The sequence below is a fragment of the Crinia signifera genome, chromosome 8 (assembly GCF_055691185.1).
Source record: "Crinia signifera chromosome 8, ASM5569118v1, whole genome shotgun sequence".
NCBI classification, from domain to species: domain Eukaryota; kingdom Metazoa; phylum Chordata; class Amphibia; order Anura; family Myobatrachidae; genus Crinia; species Crinia signifera.
In genome coordinates this window covers 9,206,825-9,230,979 of record NC_139224.1, presented here as the reverse complement: position 1 = coordinate 9,230,979, position 24,155 = coordinate 9,206,825, and the positions used below count along the sequence as shown (strand labels likewise).

Genomic DNA, 24,155 nt, shown 5'->3' with positions numbered 1-24,155 from the left:
GTTGGCGCTCAAAGGGTAAATCTCTCTGACCTTTGGCCCCTGCTTCAGATATTCCTAGTTTATTGTTGTTTAATGCGATGCTAATTTACAGAAGTTATGCCACATTATAGTCTGTCTGCACCATCTCTTGTCGGCTGTCAGAATGATTTCTTACTAGATGCTTCGGGGGCTTCCTATTTGTTCCTGTCCCCTTTCTTCACTGCTCCATCCCTTTTTCTCCCCTCTCTTTTCTCCTTTTATGCTGTCTCTTTTTTTCCTTCTTTGTATCTCTGTATCTGCATCTGATTCTCTCTTGCCCCTCCTATATCTGCATTTGCTTCTCTCCTGTCCCTTCTCTTTCTCTCTTGTCTCACTGTATCTGCAACTGCTTCTCTTCTGCCCCCCCCCCCCCCCCCTGTATCTGCATTTGTTTCTCTCCTGCCCCATTGTATCTGCATCTACTTCTCTTCTGCCCCCCCCCCCCCCCCGTATCTGCATCTGTTTCTCTCCTGCCCCACTGTATCTGCTTCCCTTCTTCCCCCTGTATCTGTTCCTCCCCTGCCCCCTGTATCTGCACCAGTTTCTCTCCTGCCCCTCTGTCTGCCTATGTTTCTCTCCTCCCCCCCCCCCCCCCCGCATCTGTTTCTCTCCTGCCCCGTGTCTGCGTCTGTTGCTGTCCTGCCCCGTGTCTGCGTCTGTTGCTCACCAGCCCCCTGTGTCTCCGTAGGTTGCTCTCCTGCCCGCCTGCGTGGGTTGCTCTCCTGCCTGCCTGCGTGGGTTGCTCTCCTGCCTGCCTGCGTGGGTTGCTCTCCTGCCCGCCTGCGCCGGTTGCTCTCCTGCCCGCCTGCGCCGGTTGCTCTCCTGCCCGCCTGCACCGGTTGCTCTCCTGCCCGCCTGCGCCAGTTGCTCTCCTGCCCGCCTGCACCGGTTGCTCTCCTGCCCGCCTGCGCCGGTTGCTCTCCTCCTCCCCCCCCCCCCCCCCCCCCCCCACGGTGTCTGTTGCTCTCCTGTCCCCTCTATGTTTGTGTCTGTAGCTCTCCTGCCCCCCGTGTCTGCGTTGGTTGCTCTCCTGCCCCCCCCCCCGTCTGGGTCGGTTGCTCTCCTGCCCACCCCCGTGTCTGCGTCTGTTGCTCTCCCCACCCTGTGTCTGTTTTTCTCCTGCCCATTCTGTCTGTCTCCGTTTCTCCTCTGACCCCATCTATTTCTCTCTTGCCCCCTCTCTGTTTCTCTCCTGCGCCTCGGTCTATCCCTGCATGTTAAAGTACATAAAGCCCTATTTCATTCCATTAAACATAGCCATCTCCTTTGTATTGGTCTCTGCCTATTTGTACAGGACCTGTCCCAGTCTTGCAGGTTTCCAGCAGAAGGAGCTGTTGTAGAGGGCTAGGTATATATAGTTGCTGATCAATAATGCCTGGAACCAGCAGCGAGGAGACATTAGCGCCTGTCTGTTTCCTCTCTGTCTCCGTTATACAGGGCACTGTTCTTACACCAGATCTTATCTCGGCATCTGGTTCTGCAAATGACCGTGTTTCTGGATGATTCATGTGTTCTTGTCTTGCTTCATCAGAAAATAAAAGCATTTTTTTCTGGATTCAGTTATAATACAAATTAATTGTACTGTTTCTGCGCTAACTGTGTAGCACAGGAGCAGTCACAGAAGCCTATAGTGTGTGCAAAACAATAATCTTATAATATGCCAGTTAAGGGCGACGGGGGTCCCCAGGGCCACATTCAAGCCTTAGCTCCCAGCTCAGAAATACAATGTTTTTCTGCAGGTAGGTGCCTCTTTCTTGGATCAACTGTATTTCTTTACAGCAGTGCTTCTCAACCTCAGTCCTGAAGACCGTTCTCGTTTTCTAGGTTACCCAGCAGGTGCACAGGTACACTCATTACTCACTGACACATTTGGAAAGGTGGAGCTAATTGTTTCACTTCTAATTCTGTGTGGAGACCTGGAAAACGTGCACTGTGTGGGGACCGAGGTTGAGAACCTTTAGAGGATTAAGGCAAATGCTTGTCCAGCAGCAGAACAGTGACTTGCCAATCCCCATAGCAATATTTATGGACGGCACCAACATTGCTGTTATATCCACGTGGGCCCCCAACTCTCAAATGTGCAGAGCAGGAGGCTCTTCTGGCTCAGACCGTTCCACCATTGTATGCCGCTTATTTGAAGTTTACAATTAACCATGTTCCCTGTCATTCCTATATACAGAGACAGTGAGGTATCAGGCATATTCTCATCATGTTTCTCTTGTCACGTTGATCCTTTTAGCTCCAGTTCTGACATTTTGCGGGACATAGAAGAAGCAGCGGCGCAGGAAGAGTCAAATTCCGTCCCGTAAGTACCTGACGAAAGGTCTCTCACCAGCTACAGACAGACTTCTGCATTGATCAGAATATTTTATCGTCTGAGATACAAACTGAGTTCCCGGTAATGAAGTCTCTCTTTGAAGTGGGGAGTCCAGTGGAGAGAACTATATTCAGTGGTCAAAAATAGCTCTTACATCCTCCCGGGTAGTCTAGGATTTATCTGCCAAAAATTCTTCTGCGGATTGATTATGAAAATGAATAAATGTTTTCATCAGTCTTCTATCCGCAATGGGTCCATGACAGTAGACATTGTGCATCTTATGGGAGTCACAAAGGGGGGGGTGGGGGGGGGGGGTTGAATATTCTGAGAATGGCCTTATCAGAAACTGGTGCCACAAGTTGTCATTGTCAAAAATCTATATTTCATTCAGTATATCTGTATATATACAGGAGTGGGAGCTTCCATAGGATTTATGTGTTAATGACATTTGTCAAAAATCTATATTTCATTCAGTATATCTGTATATATACAGGAGTGGGAGCTTCCATAGGATTGATGTGTTAATGACATTTGTGTATCTATGTTAAACACATAGGCGATTGTATTGTTGGGTTTCAGAATGTCCTGCGGTTCTTAATAAGGCGTTAGACTCCAATTTGTCCCCTTGCGATGACTAAGTCCCTAACCTAGCCAACCTTCCTGGCAGAACGTGGAGACCCGGCTGGCGCTGGGCTCACGGGCGATGGACAAGTCAATATCAACAGGTCACAATCAAACAGAAAGTTGTTTCTTTTAGTAGGAGAGGAATTAAAAGGAAAATCTCAGCATGTGATGAAGATAAATACAGCGGCCTCCAAGAACAGCAGCTAGCCTCCCGTCCCGGGTGCCCGCGAGTAACAGGCACGTATCACCCATGCTCTAGTAAACCACTGCCATATGGCCATATACAGTGTGCCTGGCAGCTTCCTGCACTTTATTGTCAGCACTAAGCTGCCATCCTGGGCCAGGGGGGCATCATCTGGGCATCTACCTCATACACCTGCCCTTACGTTTCTGCCTTCAAGGTCATGCCATGGCACACTTTACCGCTTTGCTGCCGAATGCAAAAACTTCTGCTCATTTTTATACCTGTGCATGGTGCCTTCTAAACTATGATACAGGGGTGACCAAACGGGCCCCCGAGATCTACCAACAGTTTAAGTATTCCAGACTAAATGTGGATCTGGATCATGTGTCAGTTAGGGATGAATGCAGCACAGATTTGAAAATGTGACAGTAATGACTACACCTGTGCACCAGCTAGGTGGTCTGGGGAATGTGACAGATAGTAATGACTACACCTGTGCACCAGCTAGGTGGTCTGGGGAATGTGACCGTAATGACTACACCTGTGCACCAGCTAGGTGGTCTGGGGAATGTGACCGTAATGACTACACCTGTGCACCAGCTAGGTGGTCTGGGAAATGTGACAGATAGTAATGACTACACATGTGCACCAGCTAGGTGGTCTGGGGAATGTGACAGTAATGACTACACCTGTGCACCAGCTAGGTGGTCTGGGTAATGTGACCGTAATGACTACACCTGTGCACCAGCTAGGTGGTCTGGGGAATGTGACAGATAGTAATGACTACACCTGTGCACCAGCTAGGTGGTCTGGGGAATGTGACCGTAATGACTACACCTGTGCACCAGCTAGGTGGTCTGGGGAATGTGACCGTAATGACTACACCTGTGCACCAGCTAGGTGGTCTGGGGAATGTGACAGTAATGACTACACCTGTGCACCAGCTAGGTGGTCTGGGGAATGTGACAGTAATGACTACACCTGTGCACCAGCTAGGTGGTCTGGGGAATGTGACAGATAGTAATGACTACACCTGTGCACCAGCTAGGTGGTCTGGGGAATGTGACCGTAATGACTACACCTGTGCACCAGCTAGGTGGTCTGGGGAATGTGACCGTAATGACTACACCTGTGCACCAGCTAGGTGGTCTGGGGAATGTGACAGTTAGTAATAACTACACCTGTGCACCAGCTAGGTGGTCTGGTAATGTGACAGTAATGACTACACCTGTGCACCAGCTAGGTGGTCTGGGGAATGTGACAGTTAGTAATGACTACACCTGTGCTCTGGCTAGGTGGTCTGGAAATGTGACAGTAATGACTTCACCTGTGCCCCAGCTAGGGGGTTTGGGAAATGTGTACTGGATTGGCCAGCCCTGCTATAAAAGGTAAATATCGACACTTCTATCATTCAGTCACCAACACAAACTTTGGTCCTTGTTTCCTAGCAGGGCATTTACGTAGTGGGCTATTCAGGGTAGTGAAATCACATTGCATGCCATTATTGTATGGCATGCAATGCGATTTTCCTATGTAATGTATTCACTGCTCTGTCAGTGAATACATTACAAAAATCGGGACCGATAAAAAATCGCATCGCATGCCATTATTGTATGGCATGCGATGCGATCAGATATCGGATCTGATTTGACATATAATAATGGCATTTAATGTGCTATACATTGAAATTACATATAATGTCATTTATTTAGCCCCCCCCCCCCACTATCCACGTCATCCCGAAGCGTGGCGAGCGGCGGCGGAACGAGTCCACCCGACCCTTTCATACCCCTACTATCCACGTCGGCGTGGAGTTGATTTTATATAGTGTGGCGAGCGGACGCAGAATGCATGTAACATAATACGCGTCCCCTGGCGGGGCTCACTGCGCTCGCCACGCTTCGGGCTCGCCGGCTCTCTGCGCTCGCCACACTATATAAAATAAACTCCACGCCGACGTGGATAGTGCGGGTATGAAAAGGTCGGACGGACGCGTACCGCCGCCCCTCGCGGGGATCGCTGCGCCTCGCCAGGCTTCGGGATCACGTGGATAGTGGGGGAGGGGGGCATAAATAAATAACCTTATATGTCATTTAATGGTATAGTACATTAAATGCCATTATAACAGGTGAAATCGCATCGCATTTGACTACATTTCTGTACATCGTAAAATCGGGCGCCGTGCTAGGAAACAAGTACCCAAACTTTTTATACCCGTTAGTTGCCCTACAGAGCCATATACATCAGACAGGTGCCCCGTGCGTGAGACCCCCCTTCCGCTGTCCCTTCCCTTAGCTCTGTGATACACATGGCTGCTACCGTTCTCCCCCCAGCTCGCCATGCGCTGGCCTGCAGGTAGTGGATAACATTTGTGACTCCGTGATACGAGCGCTTCTCACAAAATGATCCGTCATTCTCATTTCCTGTCCAAATCTTTATTTCTTTTCATTGTAAGAGTCATTCTTCTCCCTGCTGCTAGGAGACGTGACAGATGTTGGGATTTGGTCAGCCTTCAGAGGCTTCATGACTTCCACTTTAATTCTCTGGTTAAACATTGTGTTTGCTCTTTGCGTGTTGCTGAGCGGTCTCGTTCGCCAAGTCATTGTCTGCTGCAAAACTAATTGTACGTACTCACTGCGGCGGCCTCCTGCGCACCCCGCAAGCACTATGTGTAGGCAAGGCCAGTGTTTGTTCTCCCAGACGCTTTGCGGTGGGGGATTTGCTGTGGATCCAAATAAAAATTCTGTCCCCTTCCCCTGTTGAGACCTATACACTGAGAACCAACCTTTGGGGAACCGCAGATGCAGGAAAACCCTACACCGTGGGATTTCTATATTTCCTGACCTCAGCTGAATTCCCCCCATAATGCACACTCCCAATAGTACAAAAAATCTAAATCACTACTTGTGCATCGCACACCCACAGGGAGCGCTCAGTACAATTAGTGGCGATGCTCTCCCACACTTACCCGTGATGTGTGCAGCCACATGTGGCGACCACTCCTTGCAGATAATTGAATACGCCCCATAATGTGAATGGGGTAGAAATACAGGAGTGTGTGTCTTCAGCCATACAGGCAAACAAGACGTAGTAATAGATTTATGGTTATGGTATGTACTATACCGAGCATCTGCCTTTCCCAGTAAGTAACAGGGTGTGAGAGACAGACCTGAATGTGGCATTCTCGCCCACAATTCCTGGGGTAGCGCCGTCTCTGGATACCGCACCCCCTGATACAGGCTGCCCAATGTCAGGCGACACCTCGCAGCAGGAAAGTAGGGTTAATCCCCCGGCATTAATGGAATTCCTACAGTGCCACAGGCTGGGAGATTGCCAGTACCAGATGCCTGTATCTCCCTATCTGCACGTACACTGCATAGTTATAATACAGAGCGTGCCGGCGTGTGTACGTATGGGGCAGCACAGCAGGTATACAGCAATGTCTCTACTTGGGGAACAGCTCTCTGCAAAATGGTCACTTGCTAGTAGAACGAACCACTTACTGTAAGGTGACGTCCTTTATAAATGAACAAATATAAAGTATTATTGTTTTGTGTGCAATGGATAATTAAATTCCCAATCCTTCCGGTACTACTGTAAATGAATAGCCTCTTATCTTTGATTGGCCGCTCCTTCTTGTGCCACCCCTCACCATCTGGGGATTGCTATAGAACAGAGCCGCTCATAGTGCAGCACCTTATCTTCATAGGACTATAGGTCATTGTCCCGACAGCCAAATGCAGAATGTCAGCACTCCGGATTTCCTTGTGTGTAAGATGTTCTAGATGTCTCCAAAACCCAGGTCTGACTAGTGTCTCCTAGATCTCTTTTCTAACTAATCAGTCAGTGTGTACCGCTCTGTCACCGTGCAGGTGTGTGTGTACAGCTCTGTTCCCGTGCAGGGGTGTGTGTATCGCGCTGTCCCTGTGCAGGGGTGTGTGTATCGCGCTGTCCCTGTGCAGGTGTGTGTGTACTGCACTGTCCCCGTGCTGGTGTGTGTGTACCGCACTGTCCCCGTGCAGGTGTGTGTGTACAGCTCTGTTCCCGTGCAGGGGTGTGTGTGTGTGTACTGCGCTGTCCCCGTGCAGGGGTGTGTGTATCGCGCTGTCCCTGTGCAGGTTTGTGTGTACTGCACCGTCCCCGTGCAGGTTTGTGTGTACTGCTCTGTCCCCATGCAGGTGTGTGTGTGTGTGCACTGCGCTGTCCCCGTGCAGGTGTGTGTACCGCACTGTCCCCGTGCAGGTGTGTGTACCGCACTGTCCCCGTGCAGGTGTGTGTACCGCACTGTCCCCGTGCAGGTGTGTGTGTACCGCACTATCCCCGTGCTAGTGTGTGTGTGTGTACCGCACTGTCCCCGTGCAGGTGTGTGTGTACCGCACTGTCCCCGTGCAGGTGTGTGTTTGTACCGCGCTGTCCCCGTGCAGGTGTGTGTGTACCGCACTGTCCCCGTGCAGGTGTGTGTGTACCGCGCTGTCCCCGTGCAGGTGTGTTTGTACCGCGCTGTCCCCGTGCAGGTGTGTGTGTACCGCACTGTCCCCGTGCTGGTGTGTGTACCGCACTATCCCCGTGCTAGTGTGTGTGTGTGTACCGCACTGTCCTTGTGCTGGTGTGTGTTTGTACCGCGCTGTCCCCGTGCAGGGGTGTGTGTGTACCGCACTGTCCCCGTGCAGGGGTGTGTGTGCCGCGCTATCCCCGTGCAGGGGTGTGTGTGTACCGCGCTGTCCCCGTTCAGGGGTGTGTGTGCCGTGCTGTCCCCGTGCAGGGGTGTGTGTGCCGTGCTATCCCCATACAGGGGTGTGTGTGTACCGCGCTGTCCCCATACAGGGGTGTGTGTGTACCGCGCTGTCCCCATACAGGGGTGTGTGTGTACCGCCGCTGTCCCCATACAGGGGTGTGTGTGTACCGCGCTGTCCCCGTTAATTTGCATGATCCAGTCTATGGCAAAGCAATAGTTGAATAATCCTAAGAATTGACCATGGTGATGTTATAGTACCAGCCTGACTGGATTGACGGGTAATAAAGAGCACTTCAACCCTAATGAGGGTCAGGACCAAGGGCCGGATTCAGCCACCCAGCGTTCCTAATGGCCTCTGACCTGCACCCACAGAATCCAGCCTATCACATGGATTTCCTCAGTGTGCGAATGGATTTGTACAGCTGCAGATCCCTTCACATCCAGCCGAGTATGTCCAAATCCGTTCCTATTTCACTCTCCATCGACCGATTTCTTAACTGCTTCCTGGTGTTCGCTGCCACCTCAAAGCCCAGGATTTCCTCGCCGGCTGCCATGACACCGGGTACATCTGGGCTGCCGCTGAAGTCAGACACCCTCCCACAGCGTGCTTAAGCATGCCTGCATTTGTCCCTGTCAGTGCTGGTCATGCACATGCAAACTTCATCGATAATCTCCTCCCGTCCAAATTGAATCGTCCCCCAACTGCAATTTCAGATTGAATTTAAAAGAAACTAACGTTGCTAATGAGAATGTGGTTACACTGCACTGGTTCTGTCTCACTGCTGCGCTTTCCCACCTTGTATCCCTACGCCATCTGCTGATTGGACGGTTACAAGGACAGATCTCCATATATTTAATGCAAGTTCTCCTAGCTGTGACTTCTTCCCATCGCTGCTGGCATCTGGCGTGTGGCCCGGCCGCTCGGCTAATGCAGCGGCACAAATTTATGCAATAATATTTATTTGTCTTACAGAGTGGATACAGTTTTCAGAAATGAAATCCGTGCCTACCCCTTATCTGCCGCACTGCCACGTGCCATCCAGTGATAGCTGACAGATGGAGGGCGCGTTGCCACACGGCTGGATAAAAGCATCTCAGGCGGAGAATGCCGTTTTATCACTAAACCGCGCATGCAAATAACAAAGGCTGGATTATGTCCATCCCGGTCGCTGCGTCTGCTTTCCCCAGATAGACGGCAGCATGCAGATAGCCAGGTTCTCAAAGTTGGTCCACAGACTCTCAAACTCAGTCCCCAGGACCCGGAATTTCTCGCGGTTTCCATGTCACCCGGCAGGTGCACAGGTGTACTCATTACTCATGGACACATTTTACAAGGTCTGAGGTGACCTGTAAACATGAACTATATATACAATGTCTAGGAGCTTTTGTCATTAATGGGACACTTATAGAATCAAATTTAGTTTTGAGACCTGAAGGAAATCCTGATTAAACCAGTAGGAGAGGATAACAGAACCCCACAGCGTATCCTCCATTTCCACTCCGTGTTTTACAATCCATCCGCGGTGGAGCCTTGGTGGTCGCTGACGTGTTTGTTACAAATGGATTCCTTGACCTTTCATCTGGCAGATTGCAGCTCTGTCTATACATTAAATGGCCTCACCGCTGGTCCGCACTGGACTTTCTACAGTTCAAATGTATTTTGCAATTCTTAAATTTAAAACATATACAGGTTGAGTATCCCTTATCCAAAATGCTCGGGACCAGAAGAATTTTGGATAACTGATAATTCCGTATTTCAGAATATTTTGATATTTCAATAAGTTATCTTGCATTTATGTTGTACAAATACATGAAATACACACAAATATATTTTATTTGTGCATAAAACAAGGTTTAAAAACATGAAACAAAGTTTGTGTCCTATCTTAGGTGCTGACTTTAAATGCCAAGCAATCATTTTCTTGCAGATATTTAGTTTCTTTAGTGTCAGTTACATATCATGCCCTCAGTAGTGCCAGTTACATATCGTGTCCTCAGTAATGCTGTTCTAGATGTCCCCAGTAGTGTCAGTTATATATTATGCCCTCAGTAGTGTCAGTTACATATCATGCCCTCAGTAGTGTCAGTTACATATCATGCCCTCAGTAGTGCCAGTTACATATCATGTCCTCAATAGTGCTGTTCTAGATGTCCCTAGTAGTGTCAGTTACATATCATGTCCCCAGTAGTGTCAGGTACATATTATGCCCTCAGTAGTGTCAGTTACATATCATGCCCTCAGTAGTGCCAGTTACATATCATGTCCTCAGTAGTGCGAGTTAATATATCCTGTCCTCAGCAGTGCCAGTTACATATCCTGTCCTCAGTAGTGCCAGTTACATATCCTGTACTCAGCAGTGCCAGTTACATATCCTGTCCTCAGCAGTGCCAGTTACAGATGTCCCCAGTAGTGCCAGTTACATATCATGCCCTCAGTAGTGCCAGTTACATATCGTGTCCCCAGTAGTGCCAGTTACATATCATGCCCTCAGTAGTGCCAGTTACATATCATGCCCTCAGTAGTGCCAGTTACATATCATGTCCTCAGTAGTGCCAGTTACATATCGTGTCCTCAATAGTGCCAGTTACATATCATGTCCTCAGCAGTGCTGTTACAGATGTCCCCAGTAGTGCCAGTTACATATCATGCCCTCAGTAGTGCTGTTATAGATGTCCCCAGTAGTGCCAGTTACATATCATGCCCTCAGTAGTGCCAGTTACATATCATGTCCTCAGTAGTGCTGTTCTAGATGTCCCCAGTAGTGTCAGTTACATAGTATGCCCTCAGTAGTGTCAGTTACATATCATGCCCTCAGTAGTGCCAGTTACATATCCTGTCCTCAGCAGTGCCAGTTACATATCCTGTCCCCAGCAGTGCCAGTTACATATCGTGTCCCCAGCAGTGCCAGTTACATATCGTGTCCCCAGCAGTGCCAGTTACATATCGTGTCCCCAGTAGTGCCAGTTACATATCGTGTCCCCAGTAGTGCCAGTTACATATCCTGTCCTCAGTAGTGCCAGTTACATATCGTGTCCCCAGCAGTGCCAGTTACATATCGTGTCCCCAGTAGTGCCAGTTACATATCCTGTCCTCAGCAGTGCCAGTTACATATCCTGTCCTCAGTAGTGCCAGTTACATATCCTGTCCTCAGTAGTGCCAGTTACATATCCTGTCCTCAGCAGTGCCAGTTACATATCCTGTCCTCAGCAGTGCCAGTTAAAGATGTCCCCAGTAGTGCCAGTTACATATCATGCCCTCAGTAGTGCCAGTTACATATCGTGTCCCCAGTAGTGCCAGTTATATATCATGCCCTCAGTAGTGCCAGTTACATATCATGCCCTCAGTAGTGCCAGTTACATATCATGTCCTCAGTAGTGCCAGTTACATATCGTGTCCTCAGTAGTGCCAGTTACATATCATGTCCTCAGCAGTGCTGTTACAGATGTCCCCAGTAGTGCCAGTTACATATCATGCCCTCAGTAGTGCTGTTACAGATGTCCCCAGTAGTGCCAGTTACATATCATGCCCTCAGTAGTGCCAGTTACATATCATGTCCTCAGTAGTGCTGTTCTAGATGTCCCCAGTAGTGTCAGTTACATATTATGCCCTCAGTAGTGTCAGTTACATATCATGCCCTCAGTAGTGCCAGTTACATATCCTGTCCTCAGCAGTGCTAGTTACATATCCTGTCCCCAGCAGTGCCAGTTACATATCATGTCCCCAGCAGTGCCAGTTACATATCGTGTCCCCAGTAGTGCCAGTTACATATCGTGTCCCCAGTAGTGCCAGTTACATATTGTGTCCCCAGTAGTGCCAGTTACATATCGTGTCCCCAGTAGTGCCAGTAACATATCGTGTCCCCAGTAGTGCCAGTTACATATCGTGTCCCCAGTAGTGCCAGTTACATATCGTGTCCCCACAGTAGTGCCAGTTACATATCATGCCCTCAGTAGTGCCAGTTACATATCATGCCCTCAGTAGTGCCAGTTACATATCATGCCCTCAGTAGTGCCAGTTACATATCATGCCCTCAGTAGTGCCAGTTACATATCATGCCCTCAGTAGTGCCAGTTACATATCATGCCCTCAGTAGTGCCAGTTACATATCATGTTCTCAGTAGTGCCAGTTACATATCATGTTCCCAGTAGTGCCAGTTACATATCATGCCCTCAGTAGTGCCAGTTACATATCATGCCCACAGCAGTGCCAGTTACATATCATGCCCTCAGTAGTGCCAGTTACATATGTCCACAGCAGTGCCAGTTACATATCATGCCCTCAGTAGTGCCAGTTACATATCATGTATTTTTTTTATTACATTTTTGGAGGGGGTAATCCACATGCTATGCTTTTATTACTATAGCTTATCATGTATTTTTTTTTTAATGTTATAGCGCTCTGTTGCTGCTCTACTTCCAGCCTGCCATGACTAGCAGATCTTCCGGTCTGTGGTCCCGGTGCTCCTCCTGATAATTGTCCCTTGCATAATGGCCACCTACTATAGCATCATCAAAAACTGTCTCCTGTGAGGGAGAAGCCATTTTGTGAGGTGCATTTATAATGGTAACAGGAGGAGCGCTGGTAACACAAACAGGAATAACTGCTGGTCCTGACAAGCCGGAAGCGGAGCAGCAACAGACCCAGCGGAGATCCAGTTAGCAGAGCAGCAATACCCCCTGCATTGTAACGCCGCTGCTTTTTGGGGCATACTCACAAATATGAAATACTCCCCAAATTTGCCATGGGTGGACCACAGATGGTGTCTGCTATCTTCCGGAGTCCAATCATTTCCGACAGAAGTTGAGAAAAATACATGCCAACCACAGGGGGCCCCTAGATAGAGGGGAGCCCAGGGCTACTGACCCCCTGTGCGCCCCCTTTAATCCAGCCCTGATGTGGACTCTGTGGTCCAGTCCTGCCCTGGCTGCAGCCCCCATTGCAAAGTATTCTTATAGTTTGACTTCGGCAGCCAACGCTATCTGAAGATGGCATTGGCTCAGTATACCCTACACTTCATAAAAATTACTGGGAGAGGGTTCCTCTGAAACCCTCCCCCAGTGGCCCCTTTCCCCACCAGTATATATTAATACATCCGGGTGACAATTTATTGTAACAAACAGCGGCGATAAGAAATGACCATTCTCTGGTCTAAAACCTGATCAATGATAAATTTGCCTCCAAAAGGATTACACACCAGGTGTCAGGATCGTGTTGTTTTCTGTGCTGGCAGTGATATCGTTCTCTCGCTGCGCCCGTCTCGTGTCAGCAGACCTCATTGCCAAGCTGGATACCGACTACAATATTTACTGTTCTCGTTGTGCAAAGTGACGTTCCCCGCTCAGTCATCCCATTAGCCACAAGAGCAATGTTTGCATCCCCGCAGGAAGCCCTCTCAGGGTCATACCCTTGAGGCGTTCGTCGCCTGCATCTCTGCCCGCTGTAGATACATCACGTAGAGATAACTACAGACCCGCAGCTTGGGAAGAGGCGCTGCTACGGGAGAGCGAGGTGGAATCCTATTGCATTGTAAAATGAGTTTTCTGTCCCAGCACTTATAAGAGAGGCTCAGTGTGTTTATTGCACATTTTGCTGGAAATGAATAGAAGGAGAGGCTGAGTCCTGGTAATGTCAGCACTGGGTGCAGTAAAGCGTGCATGCTAGAAATCCTATCAATATTCTAATCCTGCACTTATTTATTGTACTGTGCGTTAAGCGCTCCTACAGGGATTACATAGTCCTTATAGCGCTGTTGGGGCTCATTCACAGCAGCGTTTTATTGTTTTCAGAGGCTGGAGGGGAAGTATAAGGCTTTATTATGGCAGTTATTCTTTAGGATCATCCTTTTCTACAGTGCTGCTAAGATTTCCTACAAGACGTTAAAGTGGCAGTGCAATGCAGTGACATCACTATGGGGGTGTCGGCCGTACCTGGCAGTCACTCTCCGAGGTCCAGCACCTGTCACAGCAGGTTACAATGCTCCTGGGGTAGACCAGCGTCTCCAGGGATGCTGGCCATGCTCCGGATTGGTGAAATGGGGTCAGCCAGTGAAGCCATATCTCTTTCCTGGGAGGCCACGCCCTCTTTCTGAAAGGGTGGGGGTAATGCCACATGTCCTATAAAACATTGTGAAAAGCTAGAACTGGTTGTTGTTGTGTTTGTTTGATTTTTAAGTTGAAGTAAAGATTTAGAATACTGCAGAGTTTCCAGCGTTTCACGCGACTACCATGGCAACCACAGTCCCATGGCATACAATGTAGATGGCAGAGTGGCGTTAGAATGAGCCTCTGAGCTCTGTCTGCACTTTGTCCCACCTCTGCTTTCGCAGGACCCGCTGAGAACCTGTTTCTGTGACTGGTTGCCATACTGTTCTCCCTCCAGAGGGATTGAAAGAAAATGTATGATAATTTTATTATGGGGCTAGGTAAGAGAAATGCGATCTAATGCGTGCTTAAAAAATACTTGTTAATTAAAGAAAAAAAATCTTTTTCTGTGGGCTCACCGTGTTAAGTGGTGTCTATCCCGCTCCCTGTTCCACCGTATGACACTGACCCGTCTGTCTCGCTGTATTCTGCTAGGTAGATGTACAGACAAACCTAAGACTTTGTACTTGAAGATGATGCACATTTGATAGGCCAGCGGTGTGATATAACAACACGTTACCAGTCACTATTAGCCGGCATTATTAGTACTGTATATTGGTCTGCCGCCTGGTGTCCTGACACTTTGTCCTCCGGGATAAACAGAGATTCGGATGTAATGGAGGAACCAGCACAGGTATTGTACTGAATAATGGGAGGATGAGTCACACTGGGAACTGCCGTGATCGCTGGGCTCATTCGTCAGTAATGGTGTTCGCATTCTTTCATAATGAAATTATACTTTCTTCCCTTTATGCTCTTAGTGAATTGATACAGCTGACGCGCTATCCCCAGTGTGCCTCAGTGATAGGCTGTTTTCAGATCTACCTCACTCATAGAGACAAATATTTAAACACATGGCAGCAAGTGTGCGATACAACCTCATGGTAAATGTTCACCCGGCTGCCGGGGATGTGTTACACCTATGGCTGGCTGCTGAGGATGTGTTACACCTATGGCTGGCTGCCGGGGATGTGTTACACCTATGGCTGGCTGCCGGGGATGTGTTACACCTATGGCTGGCTGCCGGGGATGTGTTACACCTATGGCTGGCTGCCGGGGGCGTGTTACACCTGTGGCTGGCTGCCGGGGGCGTGTTGCACCTATGGCTGGCTGCTGGGGATGTGTTACACCTATAGCTGCCAGTACTCACCCTTCATAAGATATTGGCTATCTTGCTTCAGTAAATGTACCCGTTAGTTTCTTTGAATTAGTCTGAAGATCAAAGCAAATGGCTCCGAGCTGTGGAACACGACGTGAGCCAGTAGCCAGGTATTGTAGTGTTGTCTATTGCCAGTGTCCCATTATAAAGGTATTACTGGTCTGACAGATATAGTGTGCTCTAGGACACCAGTCAATGTTATACATAATGTATAGGATGGAGAAGTCACTTGGCAGGTGACTGATGGGTTTGTTCTGTAATGATCCCGTCCATCGAGTGCATCGGATTTCGGAATTCTTTTAATAATCTGTAATGCACAGAAACATAAATCTAGTTCACAAGTAATCCCCCCTGTGCTCTGAATTCCCACCAATAGCCTTCCATCTTCTAATAATTCATTCTGTACACTAAGGCCTTCACCTGACTGATACATCTGCTGTGCCGAGAAACCTCGTTCCAATATCCTCTGCTGTGCCTAGAACCGTACCTCTGATACCCTCTGCTGTGCCTAGAACCATCCCTCTGATACCCTCTGCTGTGCCTAGAACCATCCCTCTGATACCCACTGCTGTGCCTAGAACCATCCCTCTGATACCCTCTGCTGTGCCTAGAACCATCCCTCTGATACCCTCTGCTGTGCCTAGAACCATCCCTCTGATACCCTCTGCTGTGCCTAGAACCGTCCCTCTGATACCCTCTGCTGTGCCTAGAACCATACCTCTGATACCCTCTGCTGTGCCTAGAACCGTACCTCTGATACCCTCTGCTGTGCCTAGAACCATCCCTCTGATACCTTCTGCTGTGTCTAGAACCGTACCTCTGATACCCTCTGCTGTACCTAGAACCGTACCTCTGATAGCCTCTGCTGTGCACAGACGTCGTCCTCCCTATCCCCTCTGCTGTGCGCAGACCCCGTCCTCCCTATCCCCTCTGCTGTGCACAGACCCCATCCTCCCTATCCCCTCTACTGTGCGCAGACCCCGTCCTCCCTGTCCCCTCTGCTGTGCACAGACCCCATCCTCCCTGTCCCCTCTGCTGTGCGCAGACCCCATCCTCCCTGTCCCCTCTGCTGTGCGCAGACCCCGTCCTCCCTGTCCCCTCTGCTGTGCGCAGACCCCGTCCTCCCTGTCCCCTCTGCTGTGCGCAGACCCCGTCCTCCCTGTCCCCTCTGCTGTGCGCAGACCCCGTCCTCCCTGTCCCCTCTGCTGTGCGCAGACCCCGTCCTCCCTGTCCCCTCTGCTGTGCGCGGACCCCGTCCACCCTGTCCCCTCTGTTGTGCGCGGACCCCGTCCACCCTGTCCCCTCTGTTGTGCACGGACCCCGTCCTCCCTGTCCCCTCTGCTGTGCACGGACCCCGTCCTCCCTGTCCTCTCTGCTGTGCACAGACCCCGTCCTCCCTGTCCCCTCTGCTGTGCACAGACCCCGTCCTCCCTGTCACCTCTGCTGTGCGCAGACCCCGTCCTCCCTATCCCCTCTGCTGTGCGCAGACCCTGTCCTCCCTATCCCCCCTGCTGTGCACAGACCCCCGTCCTCCCTATCCCCCCTGCTGTGCACAGACCCCCGTCCTCCCTATCCCCCCTGCTGTGCACAGACCCCTTTTCTCTACATTTGTGATTTATTGTCTTTTGCGTGGAGCACAGAGCAGTTCCCGGCGTGTCGTTGGCTTTGTGGTTATGTGACATTTGCAGCGCACCTTACATTAGCAGACCCGTAAGTAACACTCCCCAGTGTAATGGGCCAGCTGTGATTGCAAATGTTCATTATTCTGCAAATGTTCTCCCCTTTGTCCATCTGGCATTGTGGTGCCAGTATATTAGGTGAGTAAAGCAGGTGCGGCGCTGAGATGAGACTTCAGACACACAGCAATGACTAACCAGTGTCCTCTGCCTCCCACACACATCTGTGGGGGACGTGGCTCACCTGTACTGCCCCCATTTATACTGACAATGGTATCTCTAGCTGCAGACAACAGACCCTTGTCCTAATGTCCAGTGTAAATGCTGTGTTCCCGCTCAGGAATAAAACGTATTGACAAACAGAATATATACGGGCATGTTAGAATGATGTACGAGTTACAGTCTAACCGGATGTAGTATTAGTGTGTGGGAACGTTTAGTACAGTGTATTATTATTATTACAGCAGCCTCCGCTTAGCGCTTGTTATATGTACTTGGACATTTTTAATCATCCCCTGATACACCTAACCATCCCAATTTTATGCGATACCTCCTAGCCGTTCCGATTTTATGTGCATCCTCCTAACCATCACAATTTCAGCCGGAAAGTCTCGCTTTCCAGCGCTGTACCACCTGTGGCTGTAGTGTCCCCCCCAAATGCCATGAGCCATGGGTGCGGCCTCACAGACATGAGATCAATGACCCATCAAAGTGATGAATGCGTTTGGGGCCACAGAACAAGCCTTGGACAGCCCCAATTTGCATCCTGTAATAGAACCAGCTTAGCGGTGGGTGATCTAAAAACAACCCCCCCCCCATCCCCATCCCTCATGTCTGTGCTGAGTTTCCCGATGCTAAGGAAACACTTCCAGCTTCACTATAAGATAATTAAACACTGACACATTTTGACGTGACAAATGTTTATTTTGCGGTGCGAGCAAACCCAAACATGAATTGTAGAGCATTTGATTATTTTTGTGCAGCAATCAGATGTGAAATTCCTTTCTGCTCCGTCATGAGAAAATAAGTATCTAGAAATGTCTCCCCTGGTGCCGTAATTCACTGTTACCGTTCTCATTTCACTTATATACCCTGCACCGCTGACCAGAGACTTGGATGCTGATCGATAAATCGGGTTCTGTCTTAGCGCTTTCATTCTCATTTGCCTACTGCAAATTTGCTTTTTGCAATCCGATCGATTATCAAATGACAGATCGTAGCACGCAAGTAGGGACAGAAATAGCATATACATCTAATTGCAATCTCCCTGCAATTTGACAGACAGAAAGCCGGCGTTTGGGGGTGATTACCAGCCATTTTCTGGGAGCCTCCAAAAACCGCAGGCATGCTCAGGTGTTTTAAGGGACTGTGACGTCCGCTCCGGCCTCCGGTCTCTGTCGCAGATCATTGGTTGGGTCAGACTTACTAACATACACACAGGCTGAGAAATTATTGGCTGGTTCATCAATTGCCTATGGAATTGCCCGCAGATAGCCACCCATAATTTTACACGAGATGGGTTTTCTGTCTCTCTGCATCTTTGCAGATGGGCAATCAGTTCTGATTCAGGCCTATAGTCTAAACTCGGCGTATAATGAGAGAAGGACGTTTAAATGCTGCTTTATTTTCGGAAACGTCTGACAGCCAGAGCGAAGATTATTCTCCCTATCCCCGAATAATTTTACTGCAGCACATAGATAGTTATATAGATATATGTATCCAGAGACCCAGTACCCAGCATATTCCCAAATTCAGAAAGATTGAGGAATAATGGTAACTGCGAACATTCTCACTGTTGTACTGTTCAGTGGGTTCTAATTATGGTCATCAATGTTGCCTCCTTTGTGCTTCTTCAAAGGAGCTTAAACAGCACATCTGGAAACCCCGGCCTGCTTAGAGAAGTTTGCCTGCACAAATCCCTGACCGTACAAGTCTCCTGTACCTGGAAGCGCTGATGCTTAATGCACAGGGCGGTCATACCAGATGTCTCTTTTCAGTCACTTTGTATTTTGGTAATTGATAAAAAGAAACTATTAACACTTCTAGTTTTGAAAGCATCCTTAAGGCACCCATACACCAGTACGGCATGGCCCTTTAACACCCGCTTAAGACCCATTGGGCCAATAAAGTGTGACAAGTGCCCTATCGTATGTGTTTTGCCTTGTGCACAGTAATATATGTCTGTATATATTAAGACATTGACCCTGACATTCACTCGGAGCCCTCTCATTCTGCGTTTTGCATTTTCCACAGTCCTATATGTCTGTATATATGAAGACGACCCTCACATTCACTCGGAGCCCTCTCATTCTGTGTTTTGCCTTTTGCACATTACTATATATCTGTATATATGAAGACATTGACCCTCCCATGCACTCGGAGCCCTCTCATTCTGTGTTTTGCCTTTTGCACGGTCCTATATATCTGTATATATGAAGACATTGATCCTCACGTGCACTCGGAGCCCTCTCATTCTGTGTTTTGCCTTTTGCACGGTCCTATATATCTGTATATATGAAGACATTGACCCTCACATGCACTCGGAGCCCTCTCATTCTGTGTTTTGCCTTTTGCACATTACTATATATCTGTATATATGAAGACATTGACCCTCCCATGCACCCAGAGCCCTCTCATTCTGTGTTCTGCCTTTTGCACATTACTATATATCTCTATATATGAAGACATTGACCCTGACATGCACTCGGAGCCCTCTCATTCTGTGTTTTGCCTTTTGCACGGTCCTATATATCTGTATATATGAAGACATTGACCCTCACGTGCACTCGGAGCCCTCTCATTCTGTGTTTTGCCTTTTGCACAGTCCTATATGTCTCTATATATGAAGACATTGACCCTCACATGCACTCGGAGCCCTCTCATTCTGTGTTTTGCCTTTTGCACGGTCCTATATATCTGTATATATGAAGACATTGACCCTCACGTGCACTCGGAGCCCTCTCATTCTGTGTTTTGCCTTTTGCACGGTCCTATATATCTGTATATATGAAGACATTGACCCTCACGTGCACTCGGAGCCCTCTCATTCTGTGTTTTGCCTTTTGCACAGTCCTATATGTCTCTATATATGAAGACATTGACCCTCACATGCACTCGGAGCCCTCTCATTCTGTGTTTTGCCTTTTGCACGGTCCTATATATCTGTATATATGAAGACATTGACCCTCACGTGCACTCGGAGCCCTCTCATTCTGTGTTTTGCCTTTTGCACAGTCCTATACTATATGTCTGTATATATGAAGACATTGACCCTCACGTGCACTCAGAGCCCTCATTCTGTGTTTTGCCTTTTGCACAGTCCTATATATCTGTATAAATGAAGACATTGACCCTCACATGCACTCGGAGCCCTCTCATTCTGTGTTCTGCCTTTTGCACATTACTATACTATATATCTGTATATATGAAGACATTGACCCTCGCATGCACTCGGAGCCCTATCATTCCTGACTTAGCATTCTGTCATCATTTGTCCCTGGCCTTCTCTGATGCTTGCCTCCTATCTCCACCAGGCTCTGGCGTTTTGGAATGGCTCACATTGCTGTAGACTTTGATTTGTGGGGAATGATGCTACTGCTCCTGGGCTGTGCGAGTGAAATGTGCTGGATCACTTCTCCCTTTAATAAAAACAGTCTGCTCCATCTGCAGCTGCTGGAATCTCGGTCCTCACGTGTTTATACATCTGTCCATGGGATTATCACCAGTGCATGACTGCTGTCCTGTCACTGCTGAAGAGCATTGCAGCCGGCTGTGTTTCCCGGTCTCGCACAACGTCGGCAGTATAGGGGTTGATGCTACCGGAGCAGCTCCGAGTTAGGGGATCCAGCAGCGTCTGCCAGGAGCCTTGTTATCATTATGAGATGATCAGTACAATACCTGCTGGCTCCCATCTCCTCTGGGAATCTTCCATCAAAACAGTCATCTTTGCAGAGGGAAGGTTTTTAAATTAGATTAAAGTGTGTTATTTCCATTGTTGCAGTACTTTTTCCTCATCGCTGCACAGTCCGAGGTCAATAGGGCACCGATAATCGAAGATTGTTGGCATCGTGTATAACTACAAATCTCAGCATGCCTAGCAAGCGTTGCACACTGTGGCTAAGAAGTTCCACCGCCGTAGGTGAGGCTCAAATTGCCCTAGCCCGACGTAGGAAAGATTTGTGCCCGCTGCTTGAGCCAACGTAAGTGTGGACTGTGTTTTTGTCGCCACGTTGACATCTGTAAAATTAGCATCTCACTGACACACTCATGTAAGGGGCGATGACTTTAAATAAACTCGCTATGTCTGCCCCTGTAACCCTTCGTTGTCTGCCCCACTTTCCTGCAGCGCAGCAAGAATAAGGCCAGATGAAGATTTGGGCTTTTAGTGTCATAAAAAGCTCTGCAGGAACACACAGACCTGTCAGCCAATGCTCAATAATTCAGGCATCTGGGTGTTTGGTAAATCTAGGAACAGACAGACACGAACGCAGTGTGACCCTTTATTTTTGTACACTGGGCTGCAAAGTTTTCCACGCAGGGATTTGTTTTACACGTCTACAAAGTCGCAGATGAAGAAAATTTGAACTCCGCGTGAGAAAACGCTGCGTCCGATATATTGGAGCCCTTTTTACACTGGTTCAAATTCACCGATGTACGAATGTCGCACATCAAATCGAGAAAGTGTAAGCCAGTGCGTTTTGTCGCTTCTAGTTGTATTACTCATGCAAATTAGACTCACACAGTGACTGAGAGAGAGGTTCAGCGTGGCCAGGTCACGAGGGACCTGGCGCGCGGAAAGGGGCTATTTGGGCGACAGACGTTTTTAGAGGAATTGGGTAACAACGTAACGCCTGCAGATTCTGAGAGCCAAGTATATCTGTATGGGGATTGTATTGTTAGAAAGCGTTTTTTTTTTTCACGTGTGCTGAAAAGGGACTACAGCGGTCTGTGACTTTGTATTCTGTGTGCATTGAGTCTATAATTTAGTAATGACTGTTGGGATGTACTAGACAAAAGGGTTACAGCTTATTATAAATTCAGACTCTCGTTCTAAGGTATTATCCGATTCACGATCAAATTACAAAGTCCTTCGGCGGAATTGATTTATTGCTCAGTAGTTCCATTATTTTATTTATTTAACAAACTAATCTCTCAGAAACGTTTGCATCTGTTCTTCCTCCACATGGCTGCTACGCAGAATTAGGAAGTTATTTTTAATTGCAGGTAAAAGTTGGAAAACATAGATTTAGATTGCCGTAATGTATACAAATGGCTATTTCTGGTAACTCTAATCAGCTGCAGCTCCCAGTATTGGATTTGCCTTGTGGGCTGCGAAGGCGGAATCTAATATGTTGGCCACACACTGCTCATAAGAGAGACACCAATCATAAGCTTAATAAGACAGGTTACATTTAGAGAACTCAAACCACATGACTCATACAGGCTTTGTAATCCACACACCATCCATAAAGGTTAAAGAAATCTTGGCGTTGGCTGCATTTTTCTTTTCTCTCATCGCTTGCGATAATGAAAAAAAAAAAAAGTTGCAAAAACATCTAATATAGATGTGATCTATATAATAAAATCAACTGCTGATTAAAAAAAATGTTACAGTATTCTGTTGGAATGTAATGACAGTTGGTCTGAACTCTGACCCCTCCTACCGGTATCAGGAGGATAGGTGGGTTGGAATTAAGTACCGCCTTTAGGCGCTCTCTAATTGCTACATGTATCAGTGATTTCGTGGTCTCTGTCTTATATCCACCCAGTCCTCACTCCGACATTGGGCCTGATTCTAGTTGTTTTGCAAAAACAAACCCCTTTAAGGAACAAAACCATGCTGTGCTGCAGGTGGGGCAGATGTAACAGGTACAGAGAGAGTGTTACATTTGGGTGGGGTGTGTTCAAATTGAAATCTAAATTGCAGTGTAAGAATAAATCGGCCAGTATATACCCTGCACATACAAAATAACTCATCCAAATGTTATTCTCTCTGCACCTGTTACATCTGCCCCACCTGCAGTGTCCATTAAAGGAGTTTGCTTTTGCAAACCAACCAGAATCCCCAAGTTTATAAGTATAGGTATGATTTTCCTGCCCTGTAACATGCTGCATTGTATTAATGTCACTCCCCACCTTGTGTCTGCAGTGATCAGAATGAACCCCAACCAAAGAAACGGAATGTCACCACAAAAGAGGGGGGCCGGACCAAGTATCGGACGTGTAAGGGCAAGCAGCTGCGGAAGTGACTTGGACTCTGTAAACAGCAAGTCGTGGAATCACCAGGATTTTCTACTAAAAACAAAACTGTATTTTTTACAACACAGAGTTTTTGGAAATACGCACAAAACGCCTTTCCTCCAGTGTTGCGTTATGTGACGTCCCCATGGGGGTGCGGCATTCTACGCCAACAACGAAGCCAACTGAATTCACAGGATGTGTGCAGCACGCACGTTAAGATACATATGTAAGACATGAGATGCGTGTATTTGGGAAGGGGCGGGGGGGGTGGCTGAATTCTGAGTAAGATGCGATCGCAGTGTGGTTGCTGTTTGTACTCGCGCTATGTCCTGCGCTGGTGCGCGGTGTCTGTTGTGCTCGCACCTGCGCGGGGTCAATGGGTTTAATATATAAATGCCCTTCCTTTCCAGGTAATGAATTTCCGTTTTATCTGAATGAAATGTGGGCCGGTGCAATGGGGTGATAAATTCACAGTAGAGGGAATTATCCCGTTTCCTGACCATAGGACCCCATAGTACACGCGGCTGGGGGGTGTTTATGTGACTATGGGATTTATCATTCATTATACAGCTACTGTAGGTGGTGTTAGATGTCAGACTCTCTTATTCATCATAAACTTCTCATTCTCTATAGTGAGTGACCTGGAAAACAGCTGTTCCGTAGAAATGGCTGCGGGGACTGAGCAGGAGAGGTCATTGGGTCAAACCCTGTTTAGCCCGAGATGCATTGGGTCGACCACTAAAAATCGACATGGCTGGAAGGCCAACACAAGCATGTGTGACAATGGCAAAGTCAAAAGGACTACATGAGTTTTTCACGTTTCCTTTGTCCCGAATGTCGACATGGACACTTCAAAGTGTACCGCGTCGCCTCACATATGGCCACACTCTTATTCTCCCACGACGCCATAGCGGATAGTAGGGCATGAAAAGTGAAGAACTTATGCCGACCTTGCCATTGTTGACCTATCTCAGGTGTCAGCCTAAGCCCTGTTGATTTCAGTAGTTGACCCACTGAGCAACTGGTATTGGTTTCCTGAGGAAGCAATACTTCTAGCCAA

General features: G+C 48.2%; 1 protein-coding gene across 3 annotated transcripts in view; it reads left to right on the top strand.

Moving 5' to 3' along the window:
- Positions 1-23,509, top strand: part of RAD18 (RAD18 E3 ubiquitin protein ligase) — a 210,470-nt gene extending 186,961 nt beyond the window's left edge. The window contains exons 12-14 of one of the 3 annotated variants that reach the window (XM_083155712.1): positions 2,258-2,323; positions 3,096-3,196; positions 23,004-23,509. In XM_083155712.1, coding sequence (XP_083011838.1) covers positions 2,258-2,323; positions 3,096-3,196; positions 23,004-23,233 — 397 coding nt within the window. In that variant the 3' untranslated portion in view covers positions 23,234-23,509. Of the gene's footprint in view, positions 1-2,257; positions 2,324-3,092; positions 3,197-23,003 lie in introns of all 3 variants that reach the window. The other 2 variants (XM_083155711.1, XM_083155713.1) reach the window with 2 other exon arrangements.
- Positions 23,510-24,155: the final 646 nt, after the last annotated feature.